The sequence below is a fragment of the Diprion similis genome, chromosome 3 (assembly GCF_021155765.1).
Source record: "Diprion similis isolate iyDipSimi1 chromosome 3, iyDipSimi1.1, whole genome shotgun sequence".
NCBI classification, from domain to species: Eukaryota; Metazoa; Arthropoda; class Insecta; order Hymenoptera; family Diprionidae; genus Diprion; species Diprion similis.
The window spans coordinates 10,859,121-10,878,766 of record NC_060107.1 but is presented as its reverse complement, the minus strand read 5'-3'; the positions used below and the strand labels follow the sequence as shown (position 1 = coordinate 10,878,766).

The window sequence follows — 19,646 nt, the reverse complement described above, 5'->3', positions numbered from 1 at the left end:
TGTCACTTGATCAGGGATGCTGCGAATAGCGAAGACGAGACAGAAAGAACCTGTCGAGATAAGTTGAATGAATGAAGCTCTTTGGACAGAGGTTAGCTACTTGGAAGCAAATAACCTGACTTTTGAAAAAATTCCGGATATCGATCGATACTCGCAGCAAGTGAAGTGAAGTGTGATTTGGAAAGGTGCAGAGGCGCAAGTCGAGAGTGATACGTCTTAATAAAATTCATGGAAGTAAAGATTGACAGTTTCAGAGGTGACGCCGAGGGCCGAGAAAATAAAACGACGCACGGTTATCGCGTGACGTCAGTTACCCGTTATTTCGAAACGCGAGTTATTCATTTCTGGATACTCGATCGCCGTTGAACTCTTTGCTGACCGATTCTTGCCGTTAACTTATTCAACATATAACCTCCTCGATATTTTCCGAATTCTAGAAATAAATCTACAGCCGAAACTAAATTCGAAGTGAGCCAATGACCGCCATATTGATTTCTTGTGAGTGATAATTGATACTTAAGTTTACAGATGAAATCATCTTGGATTATGCCATAATGCACTCTTTTCCTAAGTCTCAGCAGTAAAATTTGATCGGATAACTTATATTGTGGGAAAAAAGGGAAAAAGCTCCTGAAACAATTCAGAGACGGTGGAACTCTGGGTGAGTTTGGCGAATGGTTATTTAAGCCACAGCCAGAGCTGTGCCTTCATTTCAAACAGTTAAACCGGGTAGTGTAAAATAGCTTAGCTCAAATATCGTCCCTTTTGAGGTTGTATTGCGAAGGAGCGGGTCGTGCGGGTCGAATGAATTTCCTCTAGAGCGTTATTTCGTCGACAATGAGATTCGACGCAGTAGCAGCTCGCAAATTGTCGGGATAATTTACGCCTCTCTCAAACGAAACACGAGTTACTCGCACTGCGGAACACGGTTCGAATACTCTTTATACATATACAACGTGGTTTTATCAGAGCGGAATAAACGATCGTTGATACGTTCGACGAGCGTTGACCGTAATCCTGCAAACACATCTGGAAACTTTTTTGTGTTTAAAAAATTTCAAACATATGATACGACGTCTGACTTGGAGTTTAGATTTCACACCAGTTCAACAGTTTGAATTTGAATGACTTGCTTTCGAACGTGTGTTTACGCTATTTACCAATTTTTTAAAATTGTGAAAAATTTTCGAATTTAAGTGATTTCTTTTGAGTTTCTAAAAATTTTTTACCTCGATTGGAACAAAGGGGTAAAAATATTTCTAGTGGCATGTTATTGCACTTGCACAAAATTCGTATGATCGTGAGAAATTCTAACTGCAAATGCAACTGCGCTTCGGTAGTATTGCAACAATATTGCGGTGCAGGGGAAAAAGTTTCCAGACGAAAAGTAACCTTCCGTTTCGTCCAGGGGTTGTTTTCAAGATTTTCGTTCTGGCTAAATGAGTTTCAGTCACGGGTCGGGATCCCACGTTTCCTGCTCGCTTGCCAAAATCGGAGTGGGCATCCTCCAAACCGGAGGTAAACAACTACATTACTTACTACCCTGACATCACAATTCAATTTTGACCAAAAATCAAGTTAGGCCGACACACAAGAGAGGAATTTAATTATCTTTGAAGTTTCGTAAAAGCTGATGTTTCCATGCCCGTCGGATAGGCAACGCAAACTTCCGACGTAACTTGCACAGACTCTTAAAAATTCTTACAAACTCCGATTATTTCCCATCGTGTTTTGATTACTTACGCCAGATTCGAACACTTTCAAAAATTCAACGAGATCTTATAATAAAGCTTTGAGTATTGGATTGGATTGACTTACACTTTTGAGATGCTTTAAAAATATTTTCGTAATCTATAGCAGTTTTTCCAAAAAATTCACGTTGAATTTCAACTTCTTTATTGGAACTCATAAAATCTGTATCGAATTTCTCTGAAGATGTTGGTATTGTTGTGAGTACGTAATTAAAATAAAGTTAGACATGATCAAAGCTAGTAATGAATTTCTTGGGATTCTTCAAATATTTTTTTTTTATTTAGTTTTATTAATTGAATTATCTGAAAACGTAAAACATTTTTCTCACCGTCAGTGAATGTGAGGATGAAATATTAGTACATCGATAAAATGAAACCTGGTTGCTGGAGGAAATCTTTCTCGGAAAAACTGTAACTTAATAAACGAAAAATTCCAAAGTTTCGGAATAACATTATTCTATAGAATTTTTCCGCAGAATATGTTCAAATTTCCTCCAATTTCTCTAGCAATAATTTGGAATGAGAAAATTAATTCTATTCACTTTCTCAAAGTTTCTCTGTGAATATTTTTGTAATTCACAAAATTTCTCCGAAGAATTTCCTCGAAAAACTAGTAACTAAAGTCACCTGGACGGGTCCAGATTCAAGGGGCCGCCATAATCGCATTCACAGCCTTGTTAATTGGAGTTATTAACATCAGCTGATTTCAAACGGTCGTTTCTCGAGAAACACAGTAATTTCAAATTGTGTTATATCCTCAGGAGGGTTCAACGACGGCTACTTCATCCTTGAAATATATCGTGCCTAACCTGTTTCACGTTTACTTTCCATCTCCGCCATTGTAGGGTGGCAGACGTGAAGCTCGGCAGGTAATTAATATCGCCCTTTTTGTCTAGTTCATAATCACCAAACTCTACACCCGCGGTTGGTGTTCACTTTTTATTTTATCGATACACGCTTTAAGTTTATACTTTGAATTTATTAATTACGAATAGTGTTAAAAATTTTGTATCGAATCTCGGGGTTTTATGTTGGAGTTTTTGGTCTCGGATTCAAATTCAGTGACATTGAGAAGTCAAATTAGGGATTATCCGACTTTCTGGATTATCAAAATTTGCATAATTTGTGCCAAATTTGTGTTTACGTAATGGAACAAAAATCATACCTCTGGTGATCCTATATTACTGTCTGAAAATCTGAAATTCTCACGATTCCCGGGTTTTTGATACAATGGTCCAGCTATTTTTTTCGTTTCTGAAACCTTACAAAAACCGTTTCAATACATAGGATCATTTTTTTCAGCTGTTGCTAAGGACCAATAAAAAATTTGATTTGATACTGAAGAAAATCGAACTATTTTACAATAAAAACACTTTTTTCGACGATAGAAAGGTCTCAAAATTTAAAGGCAAAATTTAGTGAAAGAAATCGTTCAACGTTTTTTTTGGAAACGGTAAGATGTGATGGTAAAAAATTTTGAGATTTTTCATACTTTAATGACCACAAACGATTCCTTTTCACGAATTCTTTGGAAGCTGAGAATTTTGTGACTAGTTTACAAATTTCGTAAATGCACGATCTTTTTTCAATCTTAAATAGTACAAGCAGCGAAGAAAAGATTTGTTCAACAAAAAAGTTGTAGTATTTTTCTTTGTCATATTATAGATTGGATTTTCGAAAAAGAATAGAAAAGTCATTTCCAGAGAAGGAAAAGGACGGAAAATTCTATCTATTCCTCGATCGAATCCTACGTTGAACGGCCGCCAGACGATAAAACATACTTCCGGACGATGAGGTCGTTTTTCCATTTCACCACGATCCCCGTTTCTGATGAGACGTTAATTAAGTCGGTGTAATTAAGGGAGGTAAAAAGCTAATGTTAAAATATGGAGGTGACCCTGCAGACCATTAATATTTATTTTCTCTTCTTTAATACCCAAGGTCTCCTATTTCACGTCAAGTGAATAAAATTTTTCAAAACCCGATCATTTTTAGTCGTACTATTCTTGGCTGGTTATACCGTTGATGCAAATTGCGAGGTGCAATACGACTCATGGGAACGCAGGGAAAATAGCCAGCTGCGAACGATCGATGCTCTCAAGTAATGCAACAAAAACATGGAGGAGCGAGGTATGATGGACAATTTCGCGCAAGGTTTAACCGCCGCGAGTTTTTGCTGATGGGGAAAAAACGACTGGCCGACCAAAATTGCACGAGAATTCTAAACTGGTTGAACCGAATTGTTACGGCCAATGTTTGCTAGAATCATAACCTCCAAGTTTTTACTTTCGATAGGGATGCGAATTGCGAAAAGATTCGAAAATGACCAAAATCAATCGGTACTGTGGAAAGCAGGCCTTGAGCAGCCTGGTTAAGGGCAGAAAAGAAGGGCTCTGCGGATATAATTATTAAAAAAGCACGAAAACTCCCCTGCGTTGAATAGGAGTAGTGAAATCCACACTCGTAAACATTTTTCGACACGATTTGACGGTCAATTTATTTACCGATTAGCCACTAAAAATTTTCGGATATTCGGATATTCTTCGATGGTAGGATTAAAGTTGTTGTTGAATTGAACTGAGGGTTGATTCTTGAGAAAGAAAAATATTGGGTTAAGTTGCATACAATTCAATACCGAAAAATGAAATTTTAACAATAGTTTGACAATACGATTCACTCGTAATACCTGCAGATAATTATTTTTATTTCTTTATTTATTATTGAATGGTCATTACGGCAGAAGCATTGACAATTGTCAGTAAGTATGTTTGTTTTTCATTTTTTACTGGCAGTGCTGCACCATACAATATGAAATACTATCGCTGTTCGATTCGAAGTGTTATTCCACCTTCTGGTGCGATTCCGAAACTGGCTTTGTCAATTACCATCGGTACTTTGAGATCTGCCCCTGGCGTGAAGCGGTATTTCGATAGCAAACTAGCGAGGGCAACCTGCGTTTGTACTAATCCAAACCTCATGCCTGCAGTGAGAAAAGCAATAAAGAAATATCAGTTTCACCAAGGCTCGTAACTCTTGATACGATTTAAACCTACCGATGCAGTTCCTCGGACCTTCGCCGAATGGCAGATAAGAGTACGGATGTCTGCTGGCGATGTTCTCCTCCGTGAAACGTTCGGGGTCGAATTTGTCCGGGTCTGGATATATTTCGGGATCGTTGTGGATTCCGAAAACGGGAATGATTATCGCGGTGCCCTTTTCAACGTGGAGTCCAGTTTCGGGGAGATCCGTTTCCGTCGTGCATTCTCTGTTCAGAATCGGGACAACTGGATACTTCCTCAAGGTTTCTGTGGACAATGACGGAGAACTGAAGTCAGAGTCCGATGACGCGGTTGAGAAGACACGGAGAAATCTTCACTCCTGGAAACCAACCTGATACGACTTTGTAAAGATAGCGCATCTCCTTGACTCCGTTGTAAGACATTCCCCCGAATTCTGCCAGCACTCCGTTCACTTCCTCGGCCACTTTGTCCTGGATGTCCTGGTGCAGCGCTAACTCATAGAGACAGTGAGTAACGGTTGAAGACGACGTCTCGAAGCCAGCTAACCAGAATACGAAGGCCTGCGCTGCTCCTTCGAGCAAGGTGATTTTCTGACTATCAAACTCTGCAAGAGTCAGCAAATATTAGTCTACCGAAATTCTCAAATTTGTTACCTCGTGTAAATCATGGCGTCACCTGATAGTTGAGCCGATTTCTTATCGTCATTTTCTACGTGACCCTTGTTCATCAGTTGAATAATCAAGTCTAAGAAGTCCTTCCGTACCACGCTGTTAGCTGCTCTGTACTCTACTGTTTCGGTAAAAGCACTGATGAAGAATTTTTCCACATCGGCGTCGGTATTAGAAATTCCGATCATATCTAGCAAGGACGGAGCCAACAACGAAATCACACCCATTATTGGTCTCGGCCTTAAAACCTTCCGACCATACTCCCTGAACTCTGCATTTGGGTTCTCGATGCTGTTGCACTGAATCCCAAAAGCAACCGACGCGATCACGTCGGTTGAAAATCTGAAATCGCAAGATCAGGGATGATCGTCAGTACCAATAGCGATTTCCAGATGCTCTTCGTGAGAGTAGAAGAAACGGGATAGATGAAAAATCAGCCGACCTTGCTACGAGGTCCTTTACGTCAATCACTTTACGATTCTTAGCTTGAGGACCAACGAATTCCACCATTTTTTCGGAGCATTCCTGAACCGTGAAGAACATCTGCTTCATCTTGCTCAAAGTGAATGTTGGAGAAAACTTGGTCCTGAGGAACTTCCACTTGGCACCGGGAATTGCGAAAAGATGACCAGACAACGGATCGGTCTTCTCATTGCAATAGGTTCCACGATCGTGGAAATTCGCGAACTGTTTTGTCAGAATAAAACGTATGAGATCAGGATCGTTGACCACAAGTGCAGGCTTGTGAAACATGTAAACCCCAACGACTCGACTTTTCCTAAACTTCAAGTATATGTCTCGAAACCGTTCACCTGAAACACAAAAAACACTTCGAAGTTATACCTGTAAAATAAATCACGGATCAAGCCGACATTTTAGCCCCAAATGAAAGCCTGCAAAGTCCTACGCTCAGTAGTAGAGCCAAAATTTCTACGAAAAGATCCGGCTTCGGTTAATTTGCCTTACCAATTGAAGCGCGAACCAAAAGCACCGGCCATAGGTTGCCAAAGGGAACAACGGGTTTGACAAAATCGATGTTCTTCCAACTCCAGTACTTGTAGGTCACGTATTTCAGGTAAATGTAAGCAGCACAGATCAGGGCAAACACTGCCCCAATGAATTCCACCAGGAAGTATTTTGAGTAAAACGCCATGTTTCCTGCATCTGCTGGCACAAAATAAAATGAGGGATCCACTGTTTATTGGTTTTATCTAAAACTACAACATCAAGATCAATGAGTTTGGACTTCAGAAACACAGGCTACAAATTAGCCGATTTGGTTTCGTAATTGTTACCTTCAAAATGAAACTTCCGGTAAAGCTAATACACTTGAACAACTAGCCAATGTCGAATCTCGAATTTGTGATGGATCCAAATATTTTCTGTTTCAAATTATATGTAATAGTAAATGAGCACGGAAAAATTAATTGGAGTGAGAAAGAGAAATTTGATTTAGAATTGTACAATTTGAACCAATTTAATTTGGGGATAAAAATTAAGTTTCACTTCTGTCCTCTGCCCCCCGACATTATTTGATAATTATTATGATACTTTGAACAAATTTAATGACTGACATTACTCTTTAAGCTCAATCTGAATTCCTTCAACGATTCGAGAATCCAAATTCCAATCTTGAAAATTCTTTCAAATTTTATATCTCTCAACCTGATTTACTTTGTTTGTTATTTTCATTACAAATCTATTTGTAGTAAAAATTTTTAGTTTCTCGATAACTAGCTGGCACGATATTCCGATAACTTTTGATGAGCCGTGCAATTTATGGTATCAAACCCGACATCAAAATTTCTGATATTTCTAATAATCTATTCCAAAACTGGACCTCACTTACCCGAAATTTTTGACGAAACGAATCGGCGACTTGTTGCTGCTGCCGCTACTTTTGACCGTCTTATCCCATCTCAGCGACATGAGATTATTCCGTTCTATCTCTTGAGTAAACGTTTGATAACGTATATCACGCATGCAATTTTGCAAGTCACTACAGCCTTCGGCTGAACTCATTATTAAGTTTGTAACTTCGTGATATATTCGTTATCAATTTTATTTCGTTCGTTTGGATGTAACATTGATTAGAGAATTAATTGATGACTATGCCGTTTGTCGTTATTTCACAACCTACGCTTTATCCGTCTTGTTTGTTTTTCGATGTCTTTCTAACTAGACTTTTATACGCCATACAAGAAATCAAGTCACAGAGACGTATTGACTTAAGGGGGCGCTCTGGTGGATTTCGACGTTGAAGTATACGTCGCCAAATATCGAAGTCCATGGTATCTGAAATCCGAAAAGAGTTTCACAGTCCGATTTTATACGCAATTCTGAACAAAAACACTCCCACAAATTTTAATTTGAGGCAGAAAAACAGAAATGGCATGGATGCGATGAAATGGAAATAGAAAATTCGTAGAATTCATGTCGCTTTTCTATTTCTGCGTCAAATGAAAATATGGTAAAGTGTTTTCGTTCAGAATTGCGTGTAGAATATGGCTGTCAAACCCTTTCTTGCGTATGGGAAACGCAGACTTCGATACTTGGAAGTATATACAACATCGAAATCGACTAGGACACCCCCTCAAGGATAAATCGGTCAGGCAACCTGAATCGAAAGTTGGATACAGACAATGCCCGTGCCGTTTTTATTTCTATAGTTTTGTTTCCCCCTACATCATGGTTTTATCACCAAAACGTTCGAATTGATTAAACTCTGGCATTTTCGGTTCGTTTTGTTATTTGGGCTAATCTTGCTCGCTGATCAAATCCTCACAAATCGTTTGGAAAACATTGAAGAAATATTACATTACAGCACAGTTAAAATCCGCTGACTATGGCAATTACATTGACGATAATCAGTCTTTGTTCATTTAGAGATAAAAAAAATTATTTTATTTTCCATCACAAGAAATACTACACTGTAAAATTACATCATCGCAGTTCCACACGTAACGTCATTCCACCTGCCGGTGCAATTCCCACATTGCCTCTGTCCATTACCATCGGAACTTTGACGTCTGGTCCTGGCGTGAAACGGTATTTCGAAAGCAAACTAGCGAGGGCGACCTGCGTTTGTACTAATCCAAATCTCATGCCTGCAACGACGAAAACAAGAACAAAATATCAGTTTTACCAAGGCTCGTAACTCTTGATACGATTTAAACCTACCGATGCAGTTCCTCGGCCCTTCTCCGAATGGCAGATAAGCGTACGGATGTCTGCTGGCGATGTTCTCCTCGGTGAAACGTTCGGGGTCGAATTTTTCCGGGTCTGGATATATTTCGGGATCGTTGTGGATTCCGTAAACGGGGATGATTATCGCGGTGCCTTTTTCAACGTGGAGTCCAGTTTCGGGGAGATCCGTTTCCGTTGTGCATTCTCTGTTCAGAATCGGGACAGCTGGATACTTTCTCAAAGTTTCTGTGGACAATGACGGAGAACTGAAGTCAGCGTCCGATGACGCGCTTGAGAAGACACGGAGAAATCTTCACTCCTGGAAACCAACCTGATACGACTTTGTAAAGATAGCGCATCTCCTTGACTCCGTTGTAAGACATTCCCCCGAATTCTCCAAGTACTCTGTTCGCCTCCTCGGCCACTTTGTCCTGGATATCCTGGTGCAGCGCTAACTCGTACAGGCAATTAGTGACGGTTGAAGATGATGTCTCGAATCCAGCTAACCAGAATACGAAGGCCTGCGCAGCTCCTTCAAGTGCGGTGACTTTTTGACTATCAAACTCTGCAAGAGTCAGTAAGTATTAATCCAACGACATACCAAAATTTTTTACCACAAGTAATACCATCAAATACCGGTGGATGCTATTACTTCACCTGATAGTTGAGACAATTTCTTATCGTCGTTTTCTATGTAACCCTTATTCATCAGCTGGATGATCAAGTCTAGGAAATCTTTCCTCGCAACGTTGTTATCTGTTCTGTACTTTACTGCCTCCATAAAAGCACTGAGAAAGAATTTTTCCACATCGGCATCAACACTGCTTATTCTAAACAGTTTAAGCCAGGATGGAGCGAGAAGCCCGACAAGATTCATCCATGGCTTTGGCCTAAAAACCTTTCGACCAAAGCTCCGAAAGTCTGCATTCGGATTTTCTATGCTGTTGCACTGGATTCCAAAAGCAGCTGACGCAATTACGTCGGTGGAGAATCTGAAAGCGAAAAATCAGGGATCGCCATCAGTACCAGTCGCAATTGCAAAATACTTTCCACGAATGTATAAATAAAGCAAATGAAAAATCGACCAACCTTGCCACGAGGTCCTTCACCTCGATCAATTCACGATTCTTAGCTCGAGGACTGACGAATCCCACCATCGTTTCGGAGCATTCCTGAATCGTGAAAAACATCTGCTTCATCTTACTCGAAGTGAACGTCGGAGAGAACTTGGTCCTCAAGAACTTCCACTTGGCACCGGGAATTGAAAAAAGATGACCAGACAACGGATCAACCTTTTCATCGCAATACACGCCACGGTCGTGAAAATTCGCGAACTGTTTTGTCAGGATAAAACGTATGAGATCAGGATCATTGACCACAAGTGTAGGCTTGTGAAACATGTAAACTCCAACGACCGGACTCTTTCTGAACTCCAAGTATATGTCTCGAAACAGTTCACCTGGAACACAAGAAGATGAACTTGTTAAATGGATTCACGGTTAAAAATTTAGCCTCGGTTTGCCTTACCAATTGAAGTGCTGACTGAAATCACCGGCCATAAGTTTCCAAAGGGAACAACGGGCTTAACAGAATCGATGTTCTTCCAACTCCAGTACTTGTAGGCCACGTACTTCAGATAGATGTAAGCGGCACAGATCAGGGCAAATACTGCACCTATAAATTCTACCACAAAGTAGTTCGAGAAAGACGCCATGTTTCCTGCATCTGCTGGCAAAAAATAAAACAAGGCTTCTACTGCTTGTCGGCATTGTCTAGAATAGCAACGAGAAAGTCAAGAAGTTCAGACATCAGTATCACAGGCTACGATTTAAAAGTAGCTAATTTTTTTACATTGTCCTTACACTCAAAATAGAAGTTCTAGTAAATCTCATGCACCTGAATACCTGGATGATTTCGAAACTCTTACTTTGAATTCATGCAAAAAACAATCCGAAAAACATTCGCGAAACCGAATCCAGGCCTTTTGACTCATTTTTTGTGAATTGTGAGTTTATCACCGCATTGAATCTGATGTTCTATATTGCGGAGTTTTTACGTCGGAATCGTCCCAAGTGATGGAAAAAACCCCAAAAACTACATTTTGGTCTTCTTTTTCGGAGTCTCTTTTTATTCTGATAATCAGATTTATTTAATTTGCAATGTTGAGTTTTGGAATTTTGACTACAGATTCAAAAACAGCAATGCAAGAACTCGTATGATCTCGTTTTTAAAAATCTCTAGCTATTCTACACATTCTAATTCCAGCGTAGTCGATCTGAAATTTCAAATTTCTAAGGTCAATGACTCACCACTTTATTAAAATCAATCCGAGGTCAATGACAATAAAAATTCAAGATAAACACCCTTTTTAATGTAATCAAGTTGAAGCAATTATATAAACTGATATTCAGTATCCGTAATATAGCGATAACACTGATATGCCTATCGTCCACTTACATCTACCTCGATTTTACTTTCGCAACCATGGAAACATGAAAACTCTCACGAAAATAGCAAGTATTTGATTGTTCTTATTACTATAAAAATATTCTTTATAATTTTGTCATTTTGTACAAATTTAGTCTCGGATTTATTTTCCACGGCCAGAACCAAATTCCTTGAACAATTTCGGTGCAAAAGTGCATCTGGAAGTTTGAGAAAATTCATGTCGACAGAAAATGTTTTTTTTTCCGTAACTATTATTATTTTCAAACTACGAATCTGCGGGAAACATCTGAATTCTTCGATTACCGGTAGAAACGATATTCCGACAACTTTTGGCGAACGGCAAACTTCGCGCAGTCAAATCTAAGCTCACGCTTTAACAATATTCTTAAATAATCTGCAATGAGTCGGAACTGTACTCACCCGAAATGAGGCGAAAATGAACTGAAGAATTGTGGCTGTTGCCACTATCGAACAACGTCTTATCGACTTCGACTGTGCTCGAGATTATTTACACAATCTCTTCAATAATTATTTGATAAAGCACATTAGCAGCCTTTGTAGATCACTTCTGTGACGCCTAGATCAGTCAATTTGTACATTCGTATTCCAACATAAGAATTTGTTAAATTTCAAGAATTTTTATTTTTGTTGCATAGATTTAAGAATAATTGTAAAATTCATTAATAATCATAATCATCCAAATTTCACTGCAACCTTCGATCTACTCGTCTTGTTTATCCCAGACATTTTATTAACTAAATTACATACCTGATGTATCCTATCTATCATGATTGTAGGGTCATCTTATTTCTTATCGAAAACACAGCAATATATTAAGATTAACTCCGAGATAAGTCGACCATATCTTGAATACCAGTGTTTTTGATCTGATCCTAATGATTTCTTTCAGCTTGAGCTAGTGAAACTTGCTAGAATTGATTTTTATTCAATAATAGGTACGTTGATCGATTTGCATTTCAAATCATCGATGCAAAAAACGTTGCCGTGGGAGATTTTGGCTCGGTTATTTCTCTTTCCTAAACTTTTAACTCTGGCCAATGCATTCTTGTCAATTACGAAGTCGGAAGATAATGATGCAAATGATACAACAAATGTACTGGGAAGTTTGTCGAGTCACGATGATTTCATCTACTATACATTGCTTCTTGTTTACATCCAGATACGCGTGTTTGTCGTTTGGATGGAGTGATTAGCCGGCATGACGTGCGTAAAGTCGTATCAAATACTTTCTCTGGTTTATTGAGGAGCGAAGTATTCGAGGTTTGTTTTAGGATTATGTATAATTGATTATTGTGTTAACCATACATTTTTCTATAGATAAAATGCTTAGATATTTTTTTGTAATCTCACATTGAGGAATACAATCAAGTTTTTAGAGACCACAAATAATTCCATGCAAACTTTCTAAGCATGGCATATAAATTTTCATATCTCTTGAGATTTTTTCATCGTTTTATTTCGTTTTCAGTGATAGTCAATGCTAACGACAGAAATATAATGATTGTTAGGAAATTATGCTAATGCGTTAATGAGTGCAGACATTTCGACGATTCTCGATTAACGGTGTTGGATTCTAAGGGGCATTCCGTCCGTCCACGCGACTCCGACGTTGTCTTTTTCAACTGTCATCGGTACCTCAGGATCCAAATCCAACGTTAAACGATATTTCGATACTAGGCTGACCAGCGCGACCTTCGTCTGCACTAACCCGAAGCCCATTCCTGTAACAAAAACAAAAACCAGGTATGTTAATCCGGTTATACAGAGTGAGTAGCTAACGATCGAATGATCTAGCACGCATGCGCTAAGATTCTAGAGCAAGAGCACTTTTTTGTTTCGTCAGGTTGACCAACCGTCACAACTTCAGATAATAGCTCGTCGCGATGTACATAAACGGAAAAATTTCGACAGCCATCGGTAGCAGTTGTGCTTTTGACCGTTGGAACTGTTTTTAAAGATAGAATGGGCAGATTGCGATCACTTTCATTCGTAAAAATTCCAACCGACAACTGTCAAAATTTTTGAGGTTACGTTACAGACTATTTGACCATTAGCTACTCACTCATAAAGGATCAAATTTTCACGTTGCAGTGAATTTTCGAGAACCTGACATTTTCTTATGGTTCCGTGGTTTAAAGCGAATACTTGTACCTATGCAGTTCCTCGGCCCTTCGCCGAATGGCAGATAAGTGTACGGATGTCTGCTGGCGATGTTCTCCTCGGTGAAACGTTCAGGATCGAATATTTCTGGGTTTGGATATATTTCGGGATCGTGGTGGATTCCGTAAACAGGGATGATTATCGCAATGCCCTTCTCAACATGGAGGCCAGTTTCGGGCAGATTGATTTCCGCTGTGCATTCTCTGTTCAGAATCGTAGCAGCTGGATATTTCCGCAAGGTTTCTTTGAACAATTATGAAAAACTGAAGCAAGTATCCAGTGACACAGTTGAAAAGATACAAAGAAATCTCTGTTTCGTCAAACTAACCTGATACGACTTTCTGGAGATAGTGCATCTCCTTGATTCCATTGTAGGACATTCCCCCGAATTTAGCCAGCACTCTGTTCGCCTCCTCAGCTACTTTGTCCTGGATATCCTGATGTAGTGCCAACTCGTACAGACAATTGGTGACGGTTGAGGATGACGTCTCGAAGCCGGCTAACCAGAATGCGAAAGCCTGTGCGGCTCCTTCGAGTAAGGTGATTTTCTGACTATCAAACTCTGCAATAGTCAATAAATATTGAATCACTGAGATTATTTTCGTTACAACAAGTAAATCATCGCGTCACCTGATGGTCGAGTCCATTTCTTATCGTCATTCTCTATGTAACCCTTGTTCATCAGCTGAATTATCAAGTCCAGGAAATCTTTTCGAACCACGTTGTTGGCTGCTCTGTATTCAACTGTCTCGATAAACGTACTGACGAAGAATTTTTCCACATCGGCATCAACACTGACGATTCTGAGCAATTTCAGCCAGGAGGGAGCTAAGATCATAATCACGTTCATCAATGGTCTTGGCTTCAAAACCTTCCGACCGTAGCTCCGGAACTCTGCATTCGGATTCTCGATGCTATTGCACTGAATCCCAAAGGCAATGGATGCGATTGCGTCAGTAAAGAATCTGGAAATCAAGAATGATCATCAGTACCAGTAGCCATTGCGAGATGCTCTTCTCGCGAGTAGGAGAATCAGAGTAAACAAAAAATCAGCCGACCTTGCCACGAGGTCCTTCACGTCGATCACTTCACGATTCTGAGCTTGAGGACCAACGAATTCCACCATCTTCTCGGAGCATTCCTGAACCGTGAAGAACATCTGCTTCATCTTGCTCGAAGTAAACGTCGGAGAGAACTTGGTTCTCAGAAACTTCCACTTGGCGCCGGGAATCGTGAATAGGTGACCAGACAACGGATCTTCATTCTCATTGCAATACACGCCACGGTCGTGGAAATGCATGAACTGTTTTGTCAGAATAAAACGTATGAGATCAGGATTGTTGACCACAAGTCCAGGCTTGTGAAACATGTAAACCCCAACGACTCGACTTTTCTTGAACTTCGAATATACGTCTCGAAACAGTTCACCTAAAACACAAGAAACACTTGGAAGTTATACCTGTAAAATGAATCACGAATCAAGTTCCGGCTCCGGTTTGCCTTACCAATTGAAGTGCTAACCGAAAGCACCGGCCATAAGCTGCCAAAGGGAACAACGGGTTTGACGAAATCGATGTTCTTCCAACTCCAGTACTTGTAGGTCACGTATTTCAGGTAAATGTAAGCAGCACAGATCAGGGCAAACACTGCCCCAATGAATTCCACCAGGAAGTATTTTGAGTAAGCCGCCATGTTTCCTGCATCTGCTGGCACAAAATAAAATGAGGGATCCACTGTTTATCGGTTTTATCTGAAACTGCTACATCAAGATCAATGAGTTTGGACTTCAGAAACACAGGCTACAAATTAGCCGATTTGCTTTCGTTTACGTTACCCTGAAAATGAAACTTCCGGTAAAGCTCATACACTTGAACAAGGTAAAATTCATGTATACAATATATATTTTTCGTCCTTGTGACAATCAAATACGATAAAAATATTTTGCACATTAATTTGATTATTTCATCATCTTTTTATTTTTAAGATCATACAGCCAGGAATTCTGTGCTAATATATGTCGCATTCGTTTAAAAGTACATGAAACATATATGTAGCAAGTATTCTTCATTCATCTGATGTATAAGAATTATATTATTTGTACGAAAAAAATATATGAGTCATTCCACGTGAAATCGCACCTTCTCGAAACGATCAGGTCTTCAAATTTCAAAAAAGTTTATGTATTCGTATATAAAATTTCATTGACTTTTTTTCAAATTATGTTATCAGCATTTTCGTAGTTACACGAGTTCGAAAATTTCTAAAAAGGGGTAAAATGGTTCATTTTTTTAAATATTCGAATGGATTTTTCACAACGATATATGCAACAAAAAATTTTGAAATAATTATCAGCTCGTTCATCATCCAATTTAAGGTAGAACCTAAAATTTTCGCCCTCTTTTCCAATATTCGACCCCGTATAACTCCAAGAATACGGAAATCAAAATTCTAAAAAAATTAGAGGACTTTCATTCACATGCTTTTGTGAGATTAGAAAATTAATAATGCTAATATTACCCTAAAAGTGTGTGAGTTGACATAGAATGACTCATATTTGCTCACACATTTTTCATACAGATATTTTTTCAGACGAGTATCCGTAATAAACGCATAACACTGACATGCTTGCTATCAGCTTTCATTCGACTGAATTTATTTCGCAGTTACGAAACACAATAACTTTCACCAATCACGTACATTCTCGATTATTCTCATCGTCGTTAAAATTAACCTTACAATTATGCAATATTTCACAAATTTAATAGCCAATTTTATTTTTCAAGCTAGATCTGAATTTCTTTAACAATTTTACAGTACGATTATAATTATATTTAAAATATATATTTATATAAGTTATAACGTTTAGTGAATTCCTTGAAAATTTACGTTTCTTTGAATATGATTTGCTTTTTTCACTAATTTCATTTCTAATCCAATAGTAGCGGGAAAAATTTTTTAATCACTCGGTGATAAGCTGACATGATATTCCGATAACCTTTGACGAACGGTGAACTTCGTGCAATCGAGTCTGATCTCACACGTTTGCAATAATTCTAAAAATCCATAACAAATTTGGACTGTACTCACCCGAAATTTAACGAAATGAACTGGGGAATTGCAGTTGCAGCCACTATTTATCACCGTCTTCGCACCGCACCTCAGATTAATCGAGCGTTATTAGTATTCGATAACGCACACCAGGCACGCAATTTTTATAGGTCATACTGGCCTTTCTTCAACGAAATAGTCTGATTTTAACTTCACGTTCAATCAGTAAATTTTTGGATTTTTTTTTTTTTTTTCTTTGCTTAAATTGAAGAATAATTTCAGATTTAATTAATGCAACGGTATTCATCAGAATTTGACTGCAGCTTGGCCTCTACTCGTTTGCTTTTTTCAGATATTTTGCTAAGCAGATAATTATACGCTTGGATATCCTATCTATCATAATTATGAGGGGATCTTATTTGCAATCCAAAGAAAAACAGGCAGATGTTGCGATTTACTTCGGGACAAGTTTCTTCTTCGACAATTAAAAACATATTCATTTAATATTGCAGTACTTTTTCCGGGTTCTTGAGTAACGAAGTATTTCAGGTTTTTTTTCAGAAGAACGTGTAACTGATTGGTGTGTCAACTTTAAAGTACGATGAATCTATTTCTTATTTATCTCATGCCGGTGAATAAACACAAATAGCTTTTTAAAGACCACAAATGATTGCACACAAACTTATTGAGGATGTCACATAAGCTTCCATATTGTTTTGGATTTATTTTTCTGAGTGACAGTAAATGCAGATGACAAAAATATAAAGATCGATGAAAAATTATGCGAAAGCATGAATGTTTGCAGGCGTTTCGACGTCTCTCGATCAACGCTGTTCGACGCGGAGCAGCATTCCACCTTTCGGCCCGACCCCGAAATGCCCTCTTTCGACTATCATCGGTACGTTGGGGTCCAAATTCGACGCGAAACGATATTTCGAAAGCAAGCTGGCCAGTGCGACCTTCGTCTGCACTAATCCAAACCTCATACCTGCAGTGAGGAAAGCAAGAAAGAAATATCAGTTTCACCAAGGCTCGTAACTCTTGATACCATTTAAACCTACCGATGCAGTTCCTCGGCCCTTCGCCGAATGGCAGATAAGTGTACGGATGTCTGCTGGCGATGTTCTCCTCGGTGAAACGTTCGGGGTCGAATTTGTCCGGGTCTGGATATATTTCGGGATCGTTGTGGATTCCGAAAACGGGGATGATTATCGCGGTGCCCTTTTCAACGTGGAGTCCAGTTTCGGGGAGATCCGTTTCCGTTGTGCATTCTCTGTTCAGAATCGGGACAGCTGGATACTTCCTCAAAGTTTCTGTGGACAATGACGGAGAACTGAAGTCAGAGTCCGATGACGCGGTTGAGAAGACACGGAGAAATCTTCACTCCTGGAAACCAACCTGATACGACTTTGTGAAGATAGTGCATTTCCTTGACTCCGTCGTAAGACATTCCCCCGAATTCTTCCAGCACTCTGTTCACTTCCTCGGCTACTTTGTCCTGGATGTCCTGATGCAGCGCTAACTCGTACAGGCAGTTAGTAACAGTTGAAGATGACGTCTCGAATCCAGCTAACCAGAAGACGAAAGCCTGTGCAGCTCCATCGAGCAAAGTGAGTTTCTGCTTGTCAAACTCTGCAAAAGTCAATAAGTATTAGTTTACGGAGATTCCAATTCTTTTTCACTTTCATACAAGCGAATCAGCGCGTTACCTGATAGTTGAGTCGGTTTCTTCTCGTCGCTTTCTATGTAACCCTTGTTCATCAGTTGAATTATCAAGTCTAGAAAGTCCTTCCGAACTACGTTGTTAGCTGCTCTGTACTCCACTGTTTCGCTGAAGGCACTAATGAAGAATTTTTTCACATCGGTTTCAGTACCGGAAATTCCGAGTGCACTTAGCCAGAAGGGAGCCAACATCAACAGCACATTTCGTATTGGTTTCGGCTGGAAAATCCTTCGACCATACTCCCTGAACTCTGCATTTGGGTTCTCGATGCTGTTGCACTGAATCCCAAAAGCAACTGAAGCAATGACGTCAGTGGAAAATCTGGAACAGAAAAAAAGGAGGCTCATTATTAGTACCAGTGATGATTGCAAGATGATTTTCGTGATTGTAAAAGGAACAAAGTGAATGAAAATTTGACAAACCTTGCCACAAGATCCTTCACCTCGATCATTTCACGGTTCTTAGCCAGAGGACTGACGAATTCTACCATTTTTTCAGCGCATTCCTGTACGGTGAAGAACATCTGCTTCATCTTGCTCGAAGTGAACGTCGGAGAAAACTTGGTCCTCAAATACTTCCACTTGGCGCCAGGCACCGCGAAAAGATGAACGGACAACGGATCGATTTTCTCATCGCAATAGGTTCCACGATCGTGGAAATTGGCGAACTGTTTTGTGAGAATGAAGCGTATCAAATCGGGATCGTTAATCACAAGTGCAGGCTTGTGGAACATGTAGATACCGAGGATCGGGCTCTTCTTGTGCTTGATGTATAGATCGGCGAAAAATTCACCTGCAACGTGATGATGATATTGATTATAAAATTATGCTGATGCATTCGAGCATCGCAATTTTCGTCGTGATGATACATTACCAATTGAAGTGTTCACCGTCAGTACGGACCACAAGTTCCCAATAGGAATAATTGGTTTCACGTAATCAATCTTCTTTCGACTCCAGTAATTGAAGATCGCGTATTTCAGATAAATGTAAACAGCACAGATGATCGCTATTACTAGTCCGGCAAATTCGACCAGAAAGTAATTCGAGTGAAGCGCCATTTTTCTCTGTAATTCAAGAATTAATTTTTTTTTTTAAATATTACATAACAATCACCAGTTTTAGAGTTGAAGAACAAGCGAATGGAATAACTTCACCATTCTTGAATTATAATAGAAACTGATTTGTAGACAAATTTTATAGAACTTTCAAAGATTACTGAAAACTGACAATCAGGATTGGTCACAAAAATTTATCATTTTCTATTTCAGGTTGACTTGTTCACCGTCGCATGATCCAGAATTTCAAGATCCTATCATACATTACAAGACTGAAACTCGTGATCGAATAAAGCAGACAACGAGGTTAAGAATTCAGTTTAATTCATGTACCGTGAACCCTTTGTTCAGGCATGCCAGTTATATGTTTTCAAGCGGCAGAATCGCTGGACGAAAGTAATGCGACTGTCAGAATCGGGGAATTAATCTGCTTCAGAGAATTATCTATAATAATACAAATTATACGAATTAGTTTCGATGTGTTTAACACGTGGAAAATTTACTTCAGCAAACATTAGATTGAGATAAATGATCACGAATTTCGTCTTTTCTTCTTAAAATCTA

General features: G+C 39.2%; 2 protein-coding genes across 2 annotated transcripts; both read right to left on the bottom strand.

Annotated features, from left to right (window-relative positions):
* Positions 1 to 4,475: 4,475 nt before the first annotated feature.
* On the bottom strand, positions 4,476 to 10,397 carry LOC124404669. The gene is made up of 12 exons (XM_046879002.1): positions 10,153 to 10,397; positions 9,715 to 10,084; positions 9,283 to 9,617; positions 8,957 to 9,190; positions 8,620 to 8,871; positions 8,385 to 8,546; positions 6,406 to 6,633; positions 5,882 to 6,251; positions 5,447 to 5,781; positions 5,142 to 5,375; positions 4,805 to 5,056; positions 4,476 to 4,731 (listed from the first exon to the last, which is right to left on the bottom strand). Exons 1-12 carry the CDS (start codon positions 10,337 to 10,339, stop codon positions 4,568 to 4,570), a joined length of 3,123 nt encoding a protein of 1,040 aa, XP_046734958.1. The 5' UTR covers positions 10,340 to 10,397; the 3' UTR covers positions 4,476 to 4,567.
* Positions 10,398 to 12,539: 2,142 nt separating this feature from the next.
* LOC124404668 lies at positions 12,540 to 19,085 on the bottom strand. Its single transcript, XM_046879001.1, has 12 exons — positions 18,899 to 19,085; positions 18,448 to 18,817; positions 18,012 to 18,346; positions 17,701 to 17,934; positions 17,364 to 17,615; positions 17,159 to 17,290; positions 14,760 to 14,987; positions 14,313 to 14,682; positions 13,885 to 14,219; positions 13,583 to 13,816; positions 13,246 to 13,497; positions 12,540 to 12,815 (listed from the first exon to the last, which is right to left on the bottom strand). The coding sequence occupies exons 1-12, from the start codon at positions 19,083 to 19,085 to the stop codon at positions 12,652 to 12,654; spliced, it is 3,093 nt and encodes a 1,030-aa protein (XP_046734957.1). The 3' UTR covers positions 12,540 to 12,651.
* Positions 19,086 to 19,646: the final 561 nt, after the last annotated feature.

Excerpts from the sequence above, each read along its gene's own strand:
- LOC124404669 (XM_046879002.1), bottom strand. The coding sequence starts at position 10,339 with ATGGCGTCTTTCTCGAACTACTTTGTGGTAGAATTTATAGGTGCAGTA. Across the intron at positions 9,191-9,282 it reads GAAATTGTCTCAACTATCAG|AGTTTGATAGTCAAAAAGTC; the intron begins GTGAAGTAATAG and ends TGACTCTTGCAG. Across the intron at positions 5,782-5,881 it reads GTAAAGGACCTCGTAGCAAG|ATTTTCAACCGACGTGATCG; the intron begins GTCGGCTGATTT and ends TTGCGATTTCAG.
- LOC124404668 (XM_046879001.1), bottom strand. The coding sequence starts at position 19,085 with ATGGCGCTTCACTCGAATTACTTTCTGGTCGAATTTGCCGGACTAGTA. Across the intron at positions 14,683-14,759 it reads TTCGGTTAGCACTTCAATTG|GTGAACTGTTTCGAGACGTA; the intron begins GTAAGGCAAACC and ends CTTGTGTTTTAG. Across the intron at positions 13,498-13,582 it reads TCTCCAGAAAGTCGTATCAG|AAACCTTGCGGAAATATCCA; the intron begins GTTAGTTTGACG and ends AATTGTTCAAAG.